The sequence below is a fragment of the Schistocerca cancellata genome, chromosome 1 (genome assembly GCF_023864275.1).
Source record: "Schistocerca cancellata isolate TAMUIC-IGC-003103 chromosome 1, iqSchCanc2.1, whole genome shotgun sequence".
NCBI classification, from domain to species: Eukaryota; Metazoa; Arthropoda; class Insecta; order Orthoptera; family Acrididae; genus Schistocerca; species Schistocerca cancellata.
In genome coordinates, this window is record NC_064626.1 from 795,434,045 (window position 1) to 795,457,805 (window position 23,761).

Here is a 23,761-nt window from a genome sequence, read left to right on the forward strand (position 1 = left end):
AAGTATCTACTTCAATTTCTCCACAAGTTAAACTACTTCTGACAGCAACAAACATGCCGCCGCGAACCGTGTTTAGCCTATCCTTTCGGAACACCGTTAGGTACTTCGCAAAAATTTTGGCTGAGCTTAAATCCGGCTTTAGCCAGCTTTCAGTGCCTATAACGATTTGAGCATCAGTGCTTTCTATTAGCGCTTGGAGCTCTGGTGCTTTCCCAACACAGCTACGACAATTTACAACTGTTATACCAATGGTTCCTGTATCTACGTTCTTCCTGTGTTCAGCCTGCACCCTTTGTGACTGAAGCCCTTCTTCTGTTTTCCCGAGACCCTCTAACTTATAAAACCGCACAGTCCACGCCACACAGCCCCTGATACCCGTGTAGCCGCCTCCTGCGGATAGTGAACACCTGACCTATTCAGCGGAACCCGAAACCCAACCACCATTTGGCGCAAGTCGAGGAATTTGCAGCCTACACGGTCGCAGAACCGTCTGAGCCTCTGATTCAGACCCTCCACTCGGCTCTGTACCAGAGGTCCGCAATCGGCCCTGTCGATTATGCTGCCAATGGTCAGCTCTGCTTTCAACTTGCAAGCAAGACTGACAGCCTTTACCACTTCTGTTAGCCGCTCGAAACCAGAGAGAATCTCTTCTGATCCAAAGTGACACACATGATTGGTACTGATGTAAGCAACCACCTGCAGTTTACTGCACTCTTTGCTCTTCATGGCATGCAGGAGGACCCTTTCCACATCTGGAATGATTGCACCCGGTATGTACACGGAGTGCACATTGGTTTTCTTACCATTCTTGTCAGCCAAGTCCCTAAGGGGCCCCATAACGCGCCCAACGTTAGAGATCCCAACCTCTGCGATTGCCTATATCTTGCAGGCTGAGTGGTTTCCTCCGAAACAGGACAAGCAACAGCAACTGGCTCAGTGACAGTGTCAGCCACAGACAGCACCTGGAACTTGTTTGTCAGACAAGCTGGGGAGGCCTTACGTGCGGCCGCCTGGGAAGTCTTTCGCCGCCTGCTACGTCTCGGGGCGACCTCCCACTCGACCACAGGTGTGGGGTCAGCCTCAGTGCGAGCAGTAACTGGGTTGGCCACCGGTGAGGACCGATCGGAGGACTCTAACGTGCTGGACGTCCGTTGGATCCCCACGGCCGGCGCACAACAGTGGTACCCATCCACTGAGGCCCCAAGCTGTCTAACCGAAGCCATCACAGCCTGAAGCTGAGAGCGAAGTGTCACAAACTCGGATCGCATCCGCACACAACAATCGCAGTCCCTGTCCATACTAAAGACCGTGGAAAACTAAACTATGCAGATAAACGGGCTATCGGCACGTGCTGCGCAACTCTACTTTAGACCCTGACGAAAACGCACGATCTGTGTCTAAAACCTAACTACCGAAGGATTCATGTGAAAATAAATAATTTTCCATATATTATACTAGAACTGACATGTGATTACATTTTCACGAAATTTGGGTGCATAGATCCTGAGAAATACATGTCGATAGGTAAACGGAAGGTGGTTACGCATTGATAAGTGGTGTTCTGTTCGAAGGTGGAGTAGCATCACTTCCTCCTGCCGGAGAGACTGGAACTGCAAACTGTGTTCCAGAGCCTGCAGCGTGCAGTTCCTCTCTTCTACACTTTTAGCGGCTTGCTCTCAATGATATCTAGCATTTAGCTACGATAGGTTGGTAACTGGGGATGCACAATGACTAATTCTCTTTTTATGGGATACACTTTAATTTGCTACATCAGCTAATTCATTTCCGTGAAGTCTCTGGTAATCTCGTTCCCATCAGAATGACACAGTTTTTTCTTGTTTTCGTCGACAAATAAGCGCGCCCTGGTTCATTTAGACTAGATTTTACACATTCTGTGCGTGCTGTATGGCTTTTGATAAACATAAGGTATTGAATCAGATGAGAAAGGGTATACAAAATTATCGTCTGTTCTAGTGTTCACACATTCACATTCAATTCCGCAACATGTGCAATAAATTCTTTGGCCAGTTAGGTCTTGAAACCAGAATCACAGAAAATTACAGATAAAAAATTAATTTCTTTGTTATAACCAGCTATATACATGGAGAACCAAAATGTGCGCACACGGACACCACCTCATGATTCCTTGCGTGCTAACAGCACAAAAATGGCTGTAACAGAATTTCGCCTTATGCACATTTTCAGTAGAAAATGAATGTCAAACGAATTTAGCTTGGTCACAGGTCCGACAAGTATCTTGGTCCAGTAATGTATAGCAGTACTGCACAGTTAGGACTGTGGGTAGAATTTTGCGTTAGGATACTTGAATTCGAGAGTTTGATTCCGGGGCTATGTGCAACATTTTATTTTAAAATTTTGCACCGTGTAATATGATATTCGTCTTCTTTTTCGTTATAAAGGAATTATAACAGTTCTCATGCAAAACGTGTGCAATTACTTAATGCTAACACAGAAATGAAAGTCAAGTGAAAGTCATGCCTGACAGTGACAGTGTATTTAAGTATTACATCTGGCTGCTCTTACTCAGTGTGGTATACAAGCTTAATACCTTCACATTGATAAGTTCTGTAGTTAGTTCCCCCGTATGACAAGTAATTTATTTTTAACTGATTATTACTCTTCATGATCACTTTTTTTTAGTAACAATCGATATTTTCAATGTTAAAAAAGAACTGTGTGATATGTATTAATTAAGAAACAGTGTACGCTACGACTTCACAGGGTAGGTCAAAATCAGAAAATAAAAAATGTGACATCTAGACCCGCAATCTAATTTTTGATCTTTAGAATTCTAACTGGTACTGGACTAATTGGGCAGTGCTGCTATACGGAACTGAATGAAGATTCTCTACGGATATGTTGTTGAAGTGTTGCCAAATTGCCTTTCTTTGACGCAAATTTTTTGACCGAAACTATAATCGGGATGGCATCCTAGTGCGCAAATTTAGAGTCAGCCTGTATATGTGTTGCAGTGTTGATGCTCTGTTCATTTCAAATATTACTGTCTTACAGACGCAGCCTACAGTACGGTCTCTACTACTCTTCTTTATGGAATATACATTATGTTCCGTGTGCGCAGTGAAGATGACAAACTATTTGAGCCCCGTCTAACAATTACAATGATGTTTGTATTAGTTGACACTAAGTGATCGATAGCGAGTGTACTTACAGTAACATTGCTCTTGCATGATTAATGCAAACTGATTTCAATGATTGCTAAAATATTGAATACATTATAGAACAGCACGAACCTATACGGCTCACGCTCCATTAAACAGAGCTATAGGGCGAGAAGTGATAAAAATATTGGTTTGTGAGGCGCTGAACTGCTCGGTCATCAGCGCCCATACAAAGTCACAATTTTTTCACAGTCCAATTTTTTTCGAAGTCCAATCTGACCACGGTCCCAAACAATGAGGAAATGGTGAGGAAAACACAAACACCTGGTCCCAAGTTTCTTTTTTTTGTTTTTTTCTCTTTTTTTTACCACATTACACTCCATCTTCAGAATCAGTAACGCTACTGCTCCTGTTATTTTTCCCCCCTCCAAAGCACTTATTTAAGGCAATCAACTAAACCAAAACAAAAGAAGTAATTTCGACAAAAACAAAAGGGTTGAATCAGAAAAACGTATATGAAGGAATATGGCGTTAATTTTAAATTGCCCACACCTTCTTTACTGCATCACTTCTACATCGTGTAACATTTAAATCCAAACAAGAGTGTCCACAAAAAAGGGGAGGATTTCAACTCATCCAACTCTTTGTCGATGAAATACAAGATACAGCATATCACAAAAAAGCTCACGATAACGTGGCATCCTGAGCCACGTTCAGTGGGCTGTGGGCATATATATGGAAAAGGCACACCGATCTGCGTCATATCCACTCACCATCACGTAGTGGACATAATGTACAACAAGCCACATGATGGCATTGTTCTTCGATCGGGGAAAGATGGTTGAATCGGGACGCACGAGAATCTCCCCCGGGATAGCCACCTCCGACGTCCCAAGGAGAAAAGCCAGTTGTCGACGAAGCCATCTGCAATAGCTATGACCGCAGGAGATCAACCTATGATATAATGTATCGGTTTCATGGCAACGATTGCAGCAATCCGTCACATTGTGGCCAATACGAAAAAGTCGCACGTTGGTAAGTACACTATCATGAACATCTAGGTACCACGAGTACGCCACTTACATCGAGAAAATCTGGAGGCTATCGTTAGACCAAACAATCGTCCAATTCGTTTCTGGCGACAGGGCTTCCACAGAGGGAATGCTATGAGGAATTGGCCAGTGGCTGAACAGCATTTTTAGGGAGAGATTCGCTTGGGAAAGGATATTTACTCCTAAATAACTGACTTCAAGAAAAAATTCCTTAACATGCCTTAGTTAATAAGTAATCCTACCAATATCTACTGGAGTTGTTAAACTCGCCGGTCGGATACAGTCATGAAGGCGAGCTGTAAGTGATTGGGGGGGGGGGGCGTAGATATGTTAAAACGGTATGACGGATGAATAAGGCAGGAGCCTTAACCCGAATGTCAGGGAGGCCCAAACCTCCCAGCAGACGGGGGCGCGCCATGACCCCATAACGCACGCGAAATACAGAGTTCCGCCAGATAAACCTGCCATTTAAACTTTGCAACTTGCGGTACATCATCGCAGGAAGTGGAAAGATTTGTGCAATAAAATAAGCCTTACTTAACACATAAATCTCCATGGCCCAGAACCTATGAAGAAGTGAGAGGGAGAGACGCTCGTGTTCAATGATTGCTCCGTGAATATTATCCATGACAGACTTCCAGTTTATCGTAGCCATCTTTAGCCGACAACTGTCAATTATAACACCTAACGATCGATATCGAGTGACCTTCAAAGCACATGGAATTTCAACAGCGTCAAAACCTCGCAAACTGAGTAAGCGACATTTCTAGTCATTAACCCGCACTCCCGTAAGACGGCAAAAGGCATCCAAAACTTCCTTCAGCAGTTGTATATCATCATGGATACGGAGAAGAACCATAACGTCATAAGCATATGCACGAACGGTAGAATTTTCTCCCAACAGCCGACCAGCCACCCAAACGAGCCGCTGTAGATCGCAATATGGGTTCCAGAAACAGCACGTAGAGCGACATAGATAATAGACTCCCTTGAAGGACGTCCTGACACACCGCGATGGGGGAAGTAAGACGGCCATTTACGTCAATGGACGCCCGAATACCAGTAATTAGACAGCCGTCGTGCAGCATCGTTAAAATCAACAGTCGTCAATAACCGCGTAAGGAAACCATGATTAACGCGGTCGAGCGCTTGGTGAAAAACAGTGAAAAGCAAAGCGCTTGGCACGGGAGTGGCGGAAGCAATCAAAATTAAATCACGACACTCAGCAACGGAAGTCAGGAGAGTACAACCCGTAAGACAACTTTGATGGTTCGCAATGATGGTAGTCAACAACACCGATAGTCGGCTATTTACAGCTCGCGCCACTATTTTGTAATCATAGTTGAAGAGGGTTATCGGGCGGACCTGATCCACGCGCAAACGTCCCGGCTTTTTTGGAGATCAGGACAATTTTAGCAACCTTAAAGCTGAGCGGGAGAAGGCCTCCGTTGAATACTTCATTCACCATTGTAGTTATCGTATCGCCTGTCAGTGGCCAAAGTCCAATATAAAATTCTTTGAGAAGGCCATCGAAGCCAGGTGATTTGTGGGAGGGAGAACGAGCCACAGTATCAAATATATCATCGCGATGGAATAAAGAGAAAAACTCTTCCTGGAGAGCTGGCGTCACAACACTATCAAGGAGGGAGGTAAATTCAACAGACGGTGAACCGTCTGAATCCACTTCAGTATAAAGTTCGGAAAAGTACTGGTAAAGTACTGCATGAAATCAAATGAGAGGACCACTCACGACCATCTAGAGAACGAATGGTAGTAAGACACGTCCTTTGAGAACGCTTGTGAAGCCGAAGAAGATGATAGAGAGAGGCCAACTCATCGTGTACGATTGAACGAGGATGGGAACGCAATCGGACACCATCCATTTGGCTACGTTTGAGTTGTAGAAGATTTACCTTCACACGGTGGACGTCGACGACTCTCAATTGGGCATCACGAGCATTATCGTAAAGATCGCGAAGGACAGCGTAATAAAATTCTCTAGTTAGCCTTATTTCAGCCGCTTTTTCAGCAGTAAAATACTTGAGTGTATTTCGAATCCGGGGTTTAGCAAAAGTAACCGACCATTCTAAAGTGAGGGATAACGCGCCATACGTCTGCGATGATGCCTTCCAGAGAGGGGTCCGTGAGATATAGAGTGTTTAGCTTCCATAAATGGCGCGAAAGATGGACCCGCTGCGGGACGTGGTTAAAAGTCATTGAAACAGCACAGTGATCAGTGAAACTGTCAGGAATTACATCAATGGATACAAGCTGACCTCATAGGGGCGGGGGGGGGGGGGGGGGGGGGCTGCAGATAAATAAAAGCGGTGCAATCGGCTACTTGAAGAAGCTGTAAATAACGTAAACCGCACCAATGTAGCATATCGGCAACCCCATGCATCTTTGATATGCAAAGACGTCACCATATCATTAAGTTCACAACAGTATGTATAATTGAGGGTCTGATCTTCACGACGTAAGACGCAGTTAAAATCGCCCACCAACAAAACCTTGCGCGGGTTCCGTCGGAGTAAACAAACAACTTCTTCCTTATAAAACCGCGAGCGATCGGATGAAAGACTGGATCCAGACGGAGCGTAAAGAAAAATTAAGGTGAGGTCATAAAAACTACAGTCTATACCGCGACCATCATCTAGCGTTTCGGAGTCCGTCAGCGGAATTCCACCTCGATAAAGCAAAGCCATACCGGTAAAATTTTCAGGTGTGACACTGAAAAACATAGAGTATTGAGGAAGACAAACCACATCAAATAATACTGCTTGTAAACACACGATATCAGCTTGGGAATCGTAAATAAACTGGCGTAACGCAGCAAGCCGTAATTGGGAACATATCCTATTAACATTGAGGGTTAGAAATGTATATGCCTTCATCTGGTAGCACATGTGAGGTCAATGAAAAAACACTAAGGAAAGCGCACTCATCACGTCCTTCTCTGCTCAGCGTCCGGGGGCGGTGGAAGGTTGGTATAATACTAATCCCCCTCACCGGAAGCGGAGGAATCCTCGTCTTTACTTTTACGACGCGCCGCTACACGTGCAGGTTGAAAACGCTGTTTCACACCACTCCGTGAAATCATACAGTGTTGATGTGGAAGGGCTGGGGGCACGTCGAGCTCCGATTTGATAGAGGAGCAATCACCACTGCACTCATCGGAAACCGGGGAGCACAACTCAGAACGACAAACCGCAACATCAGGTACAGGAGAGACAGGTAATGCAGTGCCGGTGTCGGATGGCATCTCCTGATCATCAGGATGAGAACCCGTAGAATCCTATTGCTTCACCGTCTCAGCGTGGAAGAGGGGTGGTATTTCACTGGAACACTGTAAAGACTGGCCAGCAAGCAACGTCTCTGCGGGAACATTTGAACTCACGGGAACCGTCGCTTCTACGGTTAAAGTGGGGGACGCAGTTTCAACACACATTTCAACACCAACAGAAGCAGCTACATCATCTCTGGTAATACTGGAATCACAATTAACGTCAGTAGACAACTCATTACCGCCAGAAGGTGCACCCTCTGTCAACGCCGTATCCAAAGAACGAGACGGGAGTGGGTTGTCATCGAAATCTGTACCATCCTCAGTCCGCCGGCGTTTGACTTGCGCTGCAGGAGCCGTCGTCCCCTCGTGGACAGAGGCCGCACTGGGACGCGCTGGTAACGGTGGAAATTCGCGAGGAGTAGGAGGTAATGTTGTCCCTACATCGCTTAAAGCTGGAGATTGACAGCAGACTGCGATGACACTATGTCTGCTAATGTTAAAGGAAGACGTTTGTGATAATACGACGTCAGAAAAATAGTACGTCGAGGACAATCGGATCTGAGATGACCACTTTCGTTACAGAGAAAACAAGTTCCTTCTTGCCCTGCATACATAACAAGGATCCAGTAACCACAAACAGTTAAGTGGGAAGGAATGTTCTTTTTAACGCACATGTCCACAGTCCGGATACCATTATAACACTGGAAGCGATGTTGTTCTGACCAGCGTTACCATCTGATATGCCGCATTACTCCAAACGGAAGCAACGCTGTTTTAAGAAATGAATCGTCCACTTCAGGAGGAAGTTTATAAATTCTAACCGGAGTATACTCGAGTGCCGCATTTTCAAGGAGATGCCTAACTGAACCATCTCGATGTGTAAACGACACTTTAGAACCAACCGAGAGAGAAGCCGTTCTACTTGAACGGGATCATAAAACTTCACCATGAATGCATAAACATCAGAATCAAAGTAAGCAGTATCTACCTGATGAGGTGTAACACGGATAACATAAGCCAATCAATCGTGAATTTCTAAAGAGCCAGGTCAGAGAGATCCGCTGTCGCACCCATCGATGAGGTAAATACCATTTATTGTTGGTAATTTTCAGAAGACTGCTAACAACATGAGCAGCACTCTTGACTGTAGTTACTTTCTTTCCAAGATGACAATACGTACCATTTTTATGACATCTCCAAGCATTTTACCATTTGCACTAATTCTGCAGTATGTTTGTCTAAGATTCGGTTCCATCACAAGGACTATGTAGATTATGTAGCGAATAATATTGAAATATCTGATACAAAGTAACTCTCTTTCATAATATAAAAGAAACTTTCTCCAAAGAGCCGTCAGTACTTAGGGAGAAAATAAGTGCTGTGATACACTGTACAGAATAATAATATTTTTTTGAAATTCCAAGCATGTCAATTGGTCTGTAGGCTTTCGATCGAGTGCTTTTCTGTCATTGTGAGGGGAAGACTCATACAAGCACCACAGTATTAATTACCGTGATGTTTGCTACATGGCACACAAGTCATCAGAAAAGTAAATACAGGAGGATAGAATGGCAAGGTGACCTGCGGAAGGCCTAGAAGAGAGAAGCGGTGCTAGGTGATGGGTGGCAGCAGCAGTGCGCAGTATGGCGTCTGCTAAAAGCCGCGGGAAACTGGATCTGCGCCGTAATGCGCCGCCAGCCCTCACCTCACCGCGCTTGGCTCGGCTTGGCCCCTGCAGGCAGGCAAGCCCGCGAAACATGAGCAGCGGAGGGCCACGCTATCGGCAGTTGCTTACGACCGAGGATACCTTTTGGAAAAGCAAGAGTAAACAAAAGAAGGCAGAGGGCGCCTGTCCTGCGACCTTCATTTAGCGGCGGTGAGAGGCAATATAACCCAGAGCTTCTATCATTATTGTAACCTGCATTTGTTATTCGACTTGGTGGTTCTTAGGATATCATATCCCACACACTGTGAGTTGCAGAATGGAAAGTGTGGACAGCGAAAGTCTGCAAGATCCTTCTTTTAACACTTATTCTTTTGGCGTCAGTCGTCATTAAACTAAAAAATTCAGCATTTCGAACATGACCAGCAGTCTCTGTTAAGACGCAAGAAGCTCTGTCATTTACGAGCCTTTCCTCAGAATAAATACAATATTATTTGTTCCATCACGTTGTCCGCAAGAGGTTGCGTGAAATAACGTCGCCCTGAGGCAAAAACGCATCCATCTGTCGCCTGACGACATGCGCCCTTCCAGAGTGCTTACAGCTACCTTTTTACTTCATAGCACGGCACTGCTGCCTCAGCACATCGTAGGTGCAGAGACAGTTCTTCATGATCAGGTGGGTGTGACTGTATGCAATGCGATTAAACGTATTCTGGAAGACGCAAATTAAAAAGCAAACATCTTATTCACAGGTACGCTTGAAAAGCATCAAGGAGGAGAAGGAAAACATAACTACAAGTACTTCCTTAGGCTTCACTGCTACAAGAAAGACGCGGAAGAAGAGGAAAGTTTTATATTTAGGTAATATTGAAGAAAAGATATTAAGGAACTGGCATAATTTCCATGTGATACATGTTCTTCATTTTATATTGTCAGTATCTTAGTACAGGACGTTGTTTGTCAAGCTAAATTCTTGCACCTTTTTAGTTTTATTAGATTTCCATCTGGCAGTGCGGAGTCGGATTTCTTTGGATTTGGATGATCATCTGTTTTTGCGATTATTTCTTTTTCACTAGTCTAATGCGAAACGATAGACTTTGAACGTCTATTTTTATCGAATAATTGGTCGTACTGCTATGTCCTGTTAATACGATCGCTTATGGATTCTCTAGCTGAAACTTACAATCTACTCGAGATATGCGTCTGTGTGCAGGCTGCAGCTGTTGAACTGCACCTTCCCTACCACGCTGTGACCTTCCACAAGGGAATCGCCACCACCACAATGTGAGCAGGTAAGGGCAAAGTTATTTTGTGTGTACCCTAACAGGTATAGAGAAAGCCAGCTGTTACATATTTGTTGTATTTTTTTATTCGAACAGTACAGTTATACTGTTGAGTGGTACTTAAGATAGTTAAATAAATTAGAGAAATTAGAAAATAAATGAAAAACTTAGTTTAGTTTAGAAGAATTACACACTGGCAAACAGCGGGCAGAACAGCAGAGCAGAAGAGACAATGACCATGAAGTCAGCAAGTTCCACATAAGCGGACGCTGCCGTTTCAGCCGTCAGGGCATCGCCCGACTGGCTCACGTGTTTCTCAGTTGTCACAAGTGAGCAAAGGCCCTCGCCCACAATCCAAGAGCCAATGACCGACTTTAAGAAGGTTCTTCGAGAAGCTTTTCAACGTGACAGAAGAGGCAATGACCGTGAAGTCGTTCACCTCCAGTAAACTGAAGTGAATAAATACGCGAGACGCAGTGGGCCCGGCAGACGAAGGAGAGTAGCAGTAGTTTTCAGTCAGTTTCAGTGCTGAAGGCCGTCATGCAAGAAGAGACTACAACATACACAGACGCACCAAGTCCGCCGCTGTAATGGAATAGCAAGCAGCAGCCTCGGCGCCAGAAGACAGAAGTTAAAAGATATTTGAAGACTGATTTTTACATACGGGTGACTCGTGAGGACGGGAAGGAGACGGCCTCACATCAGCAGTCACCTGTGAGCTGGGATGAAGATCTGACAGCCGAAGACTGGCAAGCGGGAGTCCATTGTTCGAGTCCAGGACACTGGCCTTCCCCCGCCGCGCCGCTCCGCTGGCCGACGCACAACACACGCGGCCGCTTAGAGAAGAGAAAGACTGGGACGCCAAATCCAAGGTATCACCATCCGCTGCACGACTTCGCTCGCAATAATTAAACGGGCCACCTCGCGCTGCGCGTCTCGTCAACTGTGCGAGACGGCGACACGAGATACACACTGCCATGCGTAATCAGACGCCGCCGCTGCCGCAGCAGAAGGCTTCGCAAACGACACAGCTGTCGTTCTCCGAGCCAGAACATCGAGTAAGGAAACAGTTGTACAAAGTTTCAATAAAAGTTATCTGATGTAAAGATGCTGTTTCATTCTACCTCATACCCGAGTCAAGGAAGAACCCACCATGCCCACATGTTGTTAAGAGAGAAAAATTAATTAATTTAGTATTTTCACCCTGACAGAATGCTTTAGAATCAAATGCCCTTTGCAGTAATGCTCATCCTGGCAACTGACTAGCATCAAAAGGGAAAACCCAGTTATATTTAGTGACAGAACTGTTACAATACCGTTTTAAGCTCCCTGTACAAACAGACTATTGTTGTTTGTCACATTTAGAGATCGGATTAATACTGTCACAGAGGCTCTCATCAATGAATCATCTAAAGATGTACAGCGTATCTTAAAAACACTATCACAATCTTAATTCCGTAACAAATATTATACTGATGTGTTGTGACTTTTGAAAATTTGTGATTGACCAGAAATCGATACCTGATTTATTGCGATTCGTCGTCTTAACCATTAGATTGAGTTCGCCGCCAGGCGTCACTGGAAATTTCATTGTCTCTCACGTTTGAACTTACAATTTCTGAAAACATCTGTCAGAGATTCTCCCACAAGGTACGCAACAGTGGCACCAAAGTTAGTGGAATATCGTCGTGTATCCTGCCACAAGGAACACCGTTTTGTAAAGAAGGTATTAACTGCGCTGAAAGGAAATGTTTGGCTCGAATGGGATGGAATCAGTGATTAAGGTTAGTGCAGATCATTTGGATATGGTGAAACGGAGGAACTGTAATCAAGCCATAGTGACCTGCAGGGTATGTGGGAATAGCAGCGCTGTTAACAATTGTATTACTATCGTTTCATGTCGTTGCATATTTATCGTTTCTATTTTCAAATGCAAAATTTAGGCTAGGTTTTCTCCGTGTCTGTTGTTTGTATCGAATGAAACAACAATTTTACTGTTTCCAAACATTGTTTATTTATTTCAACAACGTATTTCAAAAATTTAAACCTCCATTACCAAGTGGATTTGTGTATATTAATATAGCATGTATGCGTTGTGTAGCGACCTTGGGCAACCTGTGGCATTGTATAGTGGAAAAAAACAAAATAATGTTTAAGAGCATGAGTATGCTGAGGTCTTTGACTAACGACTGAACGTAAACGTAAATGTAAAAGTAAAATAACTAAAATAGGTATCCTACGTAGTGCTCTGCCACAGGTTACCTTAGCGTTGTAACATACGTGCCATTAATGCACACAAATCAACTTGATGATGGAGATTTAAATCTTTGAAACGCATTGTCGAAATATATATACAGTGACCATGAACAATAAATTTGTTGTTTCATTCGACATTGATTTTATGTTATTGTGTATTTAGTGATCCATTAATTTCATTTCACTACATTTAATTAATTTCAGTTCCTACTAAACCACTGATCAATTTGGGAATGAGAATAGTTTGAAAGTTTAATTTTGCTATTTGGAGTTTATTCTTCGACGCACAGTTCGGTATTTCTAATAGACTGAAACTACGCTCACCCGATTTGAAAATCATATAATAGTTAGCCCGTTATTGGAAGTATAAGTTAGGCAGTGCGTCGACTGATATATAGTTCGGCCTTCACTATAATGTGGTCGGGTCACGAATTTCAGTTGAAAAAGTTTAAACTATGCTCAAGAATAAAGACCACTTCGATTCGAATGATTCGTCAGTGAACAATTTGTTCGGTTCTTTACCCCACTTATACTTGTGACTGTACTGGACTGATAAAACTTTGGCACTGATAACACCATGCTTCGTTGATTGGTTGATTCGGGAGAGGGCACCGATTGGTGCCAGCGGTCCCATTGGATTAGGAAGGATGAGGAAGGAAGTGGGTCATGGGCTTTCAAAGTAACCAACCCGGCATTTTCTTGAAGCGATTTCGGGAAGTCATGGAAAACCTAAATCAGGATGGCCGGACGCGGGTTTGAACCGTCGTCCTCCCGAATGGGAATCCAGTGTAGTAACCACTGCGCCACCTCGCTCGGTGAAACCATGCTTGCTTTTAACAAAAGTGTCGTAAGTCGTCTTGGCTCTGCAGTCGCAAGCTTCAATGATGAAAACGTTTTTATGGGCAAGAGTCATAACCGTTTACCACGATTTTGTCGGTGGAGTGTACAAACACCCCCTAGGAGCCAAATGGAACTTTTCTTCCTCCTGCAGCAGATCTGGGAAGGAATGTGACATCAAGCACATTTATTTTGTAAGTTAAACTACAAAATGTCAGATACAGCAGGCAGGGCTGTAGTCATCATTATCAATGTGTATTTAACTAGGATTGCAATTTTATAAATAATACATAACTTTTTAAATTCTTCAGAAGCATAATTTGCTTTGAGAAATTCAGAAAATTTGTCGATGAGACTGTTAGTTGAAAGCTAATGGTACATTAAAACTATGTGCTCGACTGGGACTCGAACCTGGTACCCCGCCGTCATGAACAATACTCTTTTCAAATGAGATATCCATTGACGTCTTACGACCAACCTCCATTGGTTCACTTCTGACACTTCCTGTTTCCCGTTTCCAAATTTCACAGCTCTCCTATACAGCTGGCGGAGTAAAAGATTAATCTGGAAAACAACCCGCAAGGCTGTGGGCAAGTCATTTCTCCGCAAGCCCTTCTCCCAGGACACATCTCCGCATAGACGAGCGCGTTAAGCTACCGCCTTCCAGGCCATGTGGAGGTGCGCCGGCCGCGATCGAATTCGCGAGGTGGATTAACGACGAGGACCGAATCAGTGTGCTGGCCAATCTGGATGTTACGGAATTTTCAAACGTTTAGAAAATACTGACACACTGGTACATGCGATAAAAGTAGACACAGGGTGATGTAGTACATAAATTACATCTCAGGGGAAATAGTGGTGTCAGGGTCATCTGGCCACCAACTACTACCACTAACAGTGCCACATTCGAAAGAACATGCCCACGCTATGGAGATACGGGATAAGGTCAGCAATAAGAATAAGAAAAAGAAAAAGAAGGAAAAGAAGAAGATTCTTTCTCCAAGGAGTGCTACTCGAAAAAAATATGCAGGAGATCTTCTGCGACGTTTAGATACTAGGATAGAAGTACTTACAGATATGAATGTGAAGGGGCGGATCGTGAGTCATTTTCGGACGGTAAAGTCGGAAAGGTCATTATGCGGTACGTAAAAGATTCTCAGTTCGAGTCGCAGTCTGGCACACAGTTTTAGTCTGCCAGGAAGTTTCAAACCAGTGTTCGAGTACACACTGCAGCAGATGAAATATTCATTCTGCTTGTTATTAGTCGCAATGCTACCCAGATCTTTTCATTACACATTCTACTGCCGTTACAAAATGTTTTAGACATAACCGTAACAAATATTACGATGCATTGACGCAGCTGGAAAGCACTCTGCAGCAGTTATCATACAGGACGTTTAGAATCTACTCCACAAAACGTTGTGCCTATTTTTGCACCACGGCTCTTGTCGCTTGGATGTCGAAAACCCGTAATTGGGTCAGGAAAAGAATGTCGTCATGGACTGGAGCAATAAGCCCTAGTGAAAGGGGGAAGGGAGAAGCTAGCCTGACGTGCTTTCGCAAGACGCCACGCGTGGACTCTAACAGGTTAGGAAGAATTGTTACCGGAGTGGTAAGGCTTTTGACCTCGTGGAAGCACAGAAGCAGACTGGACCCATGGCGATCTTGATCTCAACACGCTCCATGCCCACAAACGTGCCACTTCCTTGATCTTCTTCGTGAGGATTGATGGCTTGGAAAACGCGCCATAAGTAGTGCCCGTTTCCGTTATGTAGTGTCTTTCACAGCCTGCTGCTTGCTACAGCAGGTATTATAAGATACTACACACCCATCTTCGATTCGAAATGGGTCATCTAGCTGCCGGCCGCGGTGGTCTAGCGGTTCTGGCGCTGCAGTCCGGAACCGCGGGACTGCTACGGTCGCAGGTTCGAATCCTGCCTCGGGCATGGGTGTGTGTGATGTCCTTAGGTTAGTTAGGTTTAAGTAGTTCTAAGTTCTAGGGGACTTATGACCTAATATGTTGAGTCCCATAGTGCTCAGAACCATTTGGGTCATCTAGCTGCTATTACTAGACGCCACGCCTGTCTGCTGTCCTACTTCGGTGTGTAACCAAGAGTTCACGGCTCGCGTCTGGGTCTGACTAGTTTCCGAGCTGCGGCCAACCTTATGCAAGTACACTCTACTACTGCAAGCTTTCCCCTGCAGGCCACTATCACTGCCGGTTGAGTTGGGGCCCCGGGTTCAACTCGCTCGGGTGCTTTCCGGAGAGTCGCGCAACCATACCGAACAACGGCATAGTCTGACACAGTGGCGTGCTGCCAGCCAGCCCGGGCGATCTGCTGCTGCGCTGCTGGTCGCCGTAACGCTGGCGGCCGAACTAGGCTTCTCTGCGGACTTCTTGCCGCAGTACGTTGGCCGTGCTGGTGAAGGTCGTGAGCTGAGGTCAGCACCCTCATCACGCTACAGGGCCGCTATCCGACCCTGGCCGCTGACTGCTACAACATGCCCGATGTACCTAATGGAATAATAAATGTATAATACTTCTACTTTTGTCATCTATGACCTGACACCTCTTCGCTTCAAACCCGCCACATGGCTAATCAACCCACACCATCACTGCTCCTTTAGCGGGGTACCTAATTACATCAGCCATCCTGACAAATCGCTATACCGTGGATACCATTCCATTGTTGTTAATTCTTTCTTTATAACAATAAAAACTAGCTTAGCGTCCGATGTTTCGTTCGCGTATTCCGTCTATATCAGGCTCGCCAAACTGTGCCCCTGAGGCGCTAGCACCCGCGATCGCCCGAGGACAGTGCCCGGGGCGAATTGACCGTGCGTTCCGCCCTCTGTGCCTCGTCATGCCGCTGTACGCGCCCTTCGTACGGAAGACAGACCACCAAGCCAGCAGAGGTCAAAAGCATAGATACGACACAAAGCCGTCAGTCAACATTCGTAAGGCAACAGTGGAGCGAGATAGGTGGTCAACAGCAGCAGACAAAAAAAAAGGAAGAGCGGTGCGTCCGCACTATTTAAACCCCAGTGAGAAATTAATTTCTTTTGTACTGCTGTCGAAAATCGTACCAGATGTTTAGTATGGCATCGGAACCTCGTGTATTAAAAAAAGTATTGAACAGGAATTTAATACCTGTCACTAAGATCAGTTAGAAAATTTGTCGTAAGAGGAATGCCAGTTAAGGCTTGAAGAAGTGAAAGAAAATTTCGAGCAGCATTACAGTGAATTGTGTGTTTCCTATCGTATGGCAATTTATTATTTATAAGGATGATAAATATAACTACATTTTATAATCTGATGTGTCACTTAACAAAGTGCCAGTTTTCGAATATCAGATTGTCAGCAACAAGGAACACTTCTTTTCGGTTAATTTTTTTTAATTTGGGTTGCATAGACTCGCGTCGCAAGGACATAAGAAAAAGTTTCACGTGGTTTAATTTTTGCCACTGTCTGAAAAGCCGTCACAAACGCTCTCTCGGGCAGCAAAGTGTAATTAAGAGTCATTCTTTGTTTTTGTGTATTTGTGTTTTGATTGGTGGGAAAACATATGTTGTAGTTTGATCTATGTTTTCAATTAATTAACACGCAAATATTGCAATAGACAAAAATTTATTTTGTGCCTACATTTAGCTGTCCTTGTTAGCGTCTATGACCGCTTTTCAGAGGAACTGGGGGAAAACACACCTAGAACCAATCTTTTTTTGTTAGTTTTTTATTTGGGTTTCAATGAATGAAACAATTAATTGTTAAAGTGATAAAAGTGTTTTAAAAACAGAAATGTGAAAAATTAATTGTAAGGTTGTTTTCTTTTTTTCCTTGGTACGAGCAGGAAACAGGAGGGCAAAGTTTGCGTGCAAGTTACAAATGCTCGCTGAGTATTGCAAAAGCAGACAAACCCTTTGCGGCCGGTAATCTCATCAAGGACTGCCTGATCGACTCGGCGGCTTGTATTTGTGCAGCAGACCTCACGGAAAAATTTGAAAAAATAGCTCTTTCGCCTCGAACTGTTGCTCGCCGAGTGGAAGATACGGCCTCAGACGTGGAGTAGCAATTAATGGAGAGAGCGGTGAACTTCGTTTCACTTTCTATCGCTCTTGACCAGTCCACGGAGGTTGCTGACGTCTCTTAGCTCGTAATTGTCAGTCGGGGTGTCGACACAATCTACGTGTCACCGAAGAATTTATCGACCTTGTACCATTAAAAGACACAACAACGGGTTGAGGTGAACAACGTGTTCGAGGTAATGGGTTCAAAATGAAAACGCCTGACCAGTGTAACAACGGATGGAGCCCCTGCGCTACGAGGGATACGCACTGGATTCCTGGGTTACATCAGGTCAAAAATGACTGAAGTCGGCTGTTCCTCATTCGCAGCATTCCATTGTCTGATACACCAGGAGGCACTTCGTGCGAACATTGCCAGCATAAAAAATGTTCTGGACACAGTTGTTCAAACGGTTGATTATCTTCTCTTGCATGGACTCACACATCGCCAATTCAAAGAATTTCTGACTGATATCGAAGCAGAGTACCTGGACATCCCATACCACGCCGAGATAAGATGGCTGAGCAGAGGGAAGATGCTTCATCGGTTTTCCTCCACGAGTGATGAAATCAATATCTTTTAGGAAATGAAAGGAAATCCAGAAGAATTACTTCGGAGATCATAAGCGGGTGGCGAATTTGGCCTTTTTGAGTGACCTAACTGGTCATTTAAATACTCTGAAGTTTCACTGCAAAGCGAAAATCACTCTTTTGTTGATTTAGTGCAGACGAATCAAGCATTTTTAAAAAAATTATTTTGTGGGGAAAACAGTTGCTCTAGGAGAATTGTGGACACTTCCCTGCATTAGAAAGCTTTAAAGAAGATGCGGATTTTTCAGCTTACGTTCAAATCATTTGCGAATTACCAGAAGAGTTTGAAAACAGATTTCTGGGGATAAGTGAGCTTCAACGGGCATTAGATATATTTGTTCGCCCGTTTTCCGTTCGGGCATAGGACGTTTCACAGGTGTTTCAGCTAGAACTGATTACCACTTTCTTACGTATAAAACTTTGGATGACTTTTACAGCTGTTTTCCACGAGAGAAGTATCCTCTTTTACACAAGCACGCGGCCAAAGTTCTCTCAATGTTGGGTTCCACTTATGTTTGTGAGCGCTTTTTCTCCCTTTTAAAACTTGCTAAGTCTAAGAACCGTTCACTACGTAGCGATAAAAATTTGATTAATTCATAGAGGTTAGCAGTCTCCCGGAATATTGTACCAAACCTGGACAAAATAATTTCCTCGGAAAAGAGAAATGTGTAAAATGTTAATTGTCTTCTTTAACAATGTTGACTGTAAGGATTAAAGATCTTTATAACCTTAATTCTATTTTTTAATAAGTTTTCAAACTTGGTCAATTAAAATTATTGCTCACAAAATAGCAAACTCTAAGGATTCGATATTTAAACTCTGCAAATGGATACAAAAAGTTGTAGCACGAAGTAGCCCTACAATAAAAAATATTTACTTGTAATTACTAACAGCAAGAATGAGGCTCTGTATCCCTTAAACAAAATTATTTCTAAAATAGGATATCTATGACACTAGCTCATTTAAGAAATTGATATACCTTTGAGAAGACGCCTTGTGTACATATGTGGAGTGTGCACGTGCAGTACTAATAGAATCAACCTGTGTGTCACAAAACTACTACTTTGTTCTTCGATTCTTGTTTTGGATATTGTTTTCTGAATCTTTGTGTAGTAATTCTGTCACACAAACACTAACTGTTACGTAAACAGTAAATCGTTTGCTTGTTTTACCGCTCATCGACCACTTCTACATACCTGCGCTTCCTCTGTTATTTTGTTTGCGTTAGATCTGACCGCAAGACAGTCCAGCGCAGAGCAGCGCAGTGCTGTGAGGTCTCAGTCGCTCCACAGCTGTCTCTCTCGCTCCTATGTCGACACTAGCGACACACGGGACGCTGAACTACACTGCCTTGCGCCCCCGGGCGCAATTCTTGGATGAGCCTGGTATATATGGTCAGAACAAACTTTTTTTGCTTTTCTTTAATTTAATTTTTATGTTCTTCACAAATTGCAACATCACCTAAACTTTTCACGCTAATTAAGGACCTACAAGCAAGGTCTTTTTCGAATGTATTTCCGACCAAAAGCGATTCTGGTAGCTGGAATCGGATGTCTTGGTTAATCGTTTCTGAGTTCTTGTGGTGCTGTTTCCACAAATCTTTCAACCCCTAACACATTTTTCTTTAGAAGACAAGTACTAATTTTCCTAGATTTAGCTTTAAAAATGGTTTAACGTAACGAACTATTTTCATTAAAATTTTCGTTCCCTATTCATCATCTTCGAGACTGAGTTCTCAAAAACAATGAAACATGTAAATATGCATTTGTAACTGGGAAGCCAAAATCGCATGTTCATGCATTTAGCTTTTATCCCCTATTTCACTCCATTAGGGCTGGAATTACGAAAAATCCCTTCTAAAACGATGCCTACAATTAAGGATCAACACCCTTTTAAAAGTTAAAGTTTTAATTTTATGCACAGAGATCACATTAAAAAATAGACGTTAGCAGAATTTTTGTCCCGTAGTATTTACTTTCCAATGTTCGTAACAGAAAAGTAATGCACGTCAAGCGGACAATTTTCTGATTATCCCTTACAGTCCCATCCGTTGGTGGCATTCACTGTACTCCATACACTGACATACAGAGCCAAGAAAGAAGAAACAGAGGACAGGGCATACTAGTTCAATTACTTGTCACAAATTAATAAGAGTAATAAGACACGAGTTGCTTCACACATTAATGAAGAACCAGCCATGAAAAATGGCAACTGCAGCGCCGCACGCTTAGGGCAGGCGGCAGGGTACTCACGACGTCGATGATGTGGTGCAGCGAGATGCCGAAGACGACCTTGAGCGGCTCCGAGGAGTTCTCGGCGGGCCGCACGGATGGGTCGTAGTTGGCCATGAGGTAGCGCGTCAGCCGGTACTCCTGCTCGTCGGCCAGCGCTGCAACACACGCATATCCACCATACAGCGGGCACCGTGGGCGGGCAGGCAGCCAGCTGTGAAGAGCAAAATGGTTCAAATGGCTCTGAGCACTATGGGACTTAACATCTGTGGTCATCAGTCCTCTAGAACTTAGAACTACACTCCTGGAAATTGAAATAAGAACACCGTGAATTCATTGTCCCATGAAGGGGAAACTTTATTGACACATTCCTGGGGTCAGATACATCACATGATCACACTGACAGAACCACAGGCACATAGACACAGGCAACAGAGCATGCACAATGTCGGCACTAGTACAGTGTATATCCACCTTTCGCAGCAATGCAGGCTGCTATTCTCCCATGGAGACGATCGTAGAGATGCTGGATGTAGTCCTGTGGAACGGCTTGCCATGCCATTTCCACCTGGCGCCTCAGTTGGACCAGCGTTCGTGCTGGACGTGCAGACCGCGTGAGACGACGCTTCATCCAGTCCCAAACATGCTCAATGGGGGACAGATCCGGAGATCTTGCTGGCCAGGGTAGTTGACTTACACCTTCTAGAGCACGTTGGGTGGCACGGGATACATGCGGACGTGCATTGTCCTGTTGGAACAGCAAGTTCCCTTGCCGGTCTAGGAATGGTAGAACGATGGGTTCGATGACGGTTTGGATGTACCGTGCACTATTCAGTGTCCCCTCGACGATCACCAGTGGTGTACGGCCAGTGTAGGAGATCGCTCCCCACACCATGATGCCGGGTGTTTGCCCTGTGTGCCTCGGTCGTATGCAGTCCTGATTGTGGCGCTCACCTGCACGGCGCCAAACCCGCATACGACCATCATTGGCACCAAGGCAGAAGCGACTCTAATCGCTGAAGACGACACGTCTCCATTCGTCCCTCCATTCACGCCTATCGCGACACCTCTGGAGGCGGGCTGCACGATGTTGGGGCGTGAGCGGAAGACGGCCTAACGGTGTGCGGGACCGTAGCCCAGCTTCATGGAGACGGTTGCGAATGATCCTCGCCGATACCCCAGGAGCAACAGTGTCCCTAATTTGCTGGGAAGTGGCGGTGCGGTCCCCTACGGCACTGCGTAGGATCCTACGGTCTTGGCGTGCATCCGTACGTCGCTGCGGTCCGGTCTCAGGTCGACGGGCACGTGCACCTTCCGCCGACAACTGGCGACGACATCGATGTACTGTGGAGACCTCACGCCCCACGTGTTGAGCAATTCGGCGGTACGTCCACCCGGCCTCCCGCATGCCCACTATACGCCCTCGCTCAAAGTCCGTCAACTGCACATACGGTTCACGTCCACGCTGTCACGGCATGCTACCAGTGTTAAAGACTGCGATGGAGCTCCGTATGCCACGGCAAACTGGCTGACACTGACGGCGGCGGTGCATAAATGCTGCGCAGCTAGCGCCATTCGACGGCCAACACCGCGGTTCCTGGTGTGTCCGCTGTGCCGTGCGTGTGATCATTGCTTGTACAGCCCTCTCGCAGTGTCCGGAGCAAGTATGGTGGGTCTGACACACCGGTGTCAATGTGTTCTTTTTTCCATTTCCAGGAGTGTACTTAAACCTAACTAATCTAAGGACACACACACATCCATGCCCGAGGCAAGATTCGAACCTGCGACCGTAGTAGTCGCGCGGTTCCGGACTGAGCGCCTGAACCGCTAGACCACCGCGGCCGGCTGTGAAGAGCACCGAGCAAAGTGTTACTCACCCCCTAAAAAGGTTTATTGGTCGCTTTGGATGGTGTAGAACTGCTGTCAGGTGGTCCGTCCCTGATTTATGTGGTGGCAGTGAAGTATTGTGTATGTACCAGTCGGTTGTACGAAATCAGGGCAGTAAGATGAATTCACGTTGAGACACGAGAGAGTGGTAGAATGGAGCTATTGTGTTTGGACGTGTTCATGACCGCAGAGAGAATGAGATTACCAGCTTTGATGGTGTATCACGCGGACTGCCCAACTTCTCTACGAGGAATGGTGTAACATTCTCTGCTGTGTAATACACTGCAGTCATTAAAAGATACTATCAGAAAGGGACTAGAGACGTGTGTCGTGCCCTGTAATTGGCAGTCACTTTCGAACTCAGCAGGAGCTGCGGCAATCATTGAAGAGGATATCTTATATAAAATTCGACGAAATTTGGCATTTTCTGTTTCCTGTTCCATAATGTACTTTAGACTGTTCTGAACATCTTGATATATCATTCACTAAAACCAAACGGTTCTCAGACTGACATGTGACAATTTTCACCACCTCGTGTCCACTGCCACAGTTCAACAGTCCTATCTTGGTAACCACACGGTCTAGAAGGCCGTGAACTGCCTTGATTTGATGCCACTGTTACGTCTCAGAATTTGGCATTACGAATAAACAAATCAGTTCTTTGTTGCTGGCACTAGTTAGTTATAAAATAATGTGCTAGTCAGTGAATTCTATACTGTATATGAATATATTTGCCTTTTCTACGTACATAAAATGACTAAAAAGTAAAACAAACGGAAATTTGCGGTTAACAGGTATGTGGCTCAGTGAACCTTCCCGGCGTAATAGCTGGTCGTATTCATGTCGGGTCTCCAGGCGGAACATATCGTCATCTGGACACAATATTTTGGCCGTCCACCTGGCCGCCATCTTCAGGTGAATAGGCCGTCGTACTATCTCGCCGGAAAATGACGCTGGAAATCCGACATGAATGCAGCATGAGAGATCCGAATTTGCGACTGAAGCAGCATAAAACATATGTGGAAACAGAGAAGGAAGTGTAAAAAACCAGAATAATATCTGCGGTGTGGAGTGCTCGGTGTAAGTATAGCAAAGCTGAATTTTCTGGTAACCTAGGTGAATTTACAAAGAAGCATTATCTTCTTTGTGACGCTTAAGAGGACACAAAATATCGGCCAGGATAATTTTTTTCCATGAAAGAGTCAAAAGTATAAGTCTGTATAACAGTTTGTAATTAAAAAACTTCGAATCTCAGTACCTCATAACTCCTTTTTTATTATAATTAACCAGTTATCTCAAAAAGCACTGAAGGTAGAAACAAGAAATTTTCACAGCACGCCAAAAACAAGGTTCAACACACATACACCGACAGTGTTAAAAATAACCGATTCTGTATAGTTTTTATGTCTACTTATTTTAAAAAAATATGCCAGAAAAATTAAGTCTGATAATACAAGTCTGATAATACAATTT

The 23,761-nt window shown here is 44.6% G+C and overlaps 1 protein-coding gene across 1 annotated transcript in view; it reads right to left on the reverse strand.

Annotated features, from left to right (window-relative positions):
- LOC126162325 (neuronal acetylcholine receptor subunit alpha-7-like) overlaps positions 1 to 20,519 on the reverse strand; it is a 558,269-nt gene extending 537,750 nt beyond the window's left edge. Inside the window, exon 1 of the mRNA XM_049918756.1 lies at positions 20,423 to 20,519. Coding sequence (XP_049774713.1) covers positions 20,423 to 20,518 — 96 coding nt within the window. The 5' untranslated portion in view covers position 20,519. The remainder of the gene's footprint in view (positions 1 to 20,422) is intronic.
- Between the last annotated feature and the right edge of the window lie 3,242 nt (positions 20,520 to 23,761).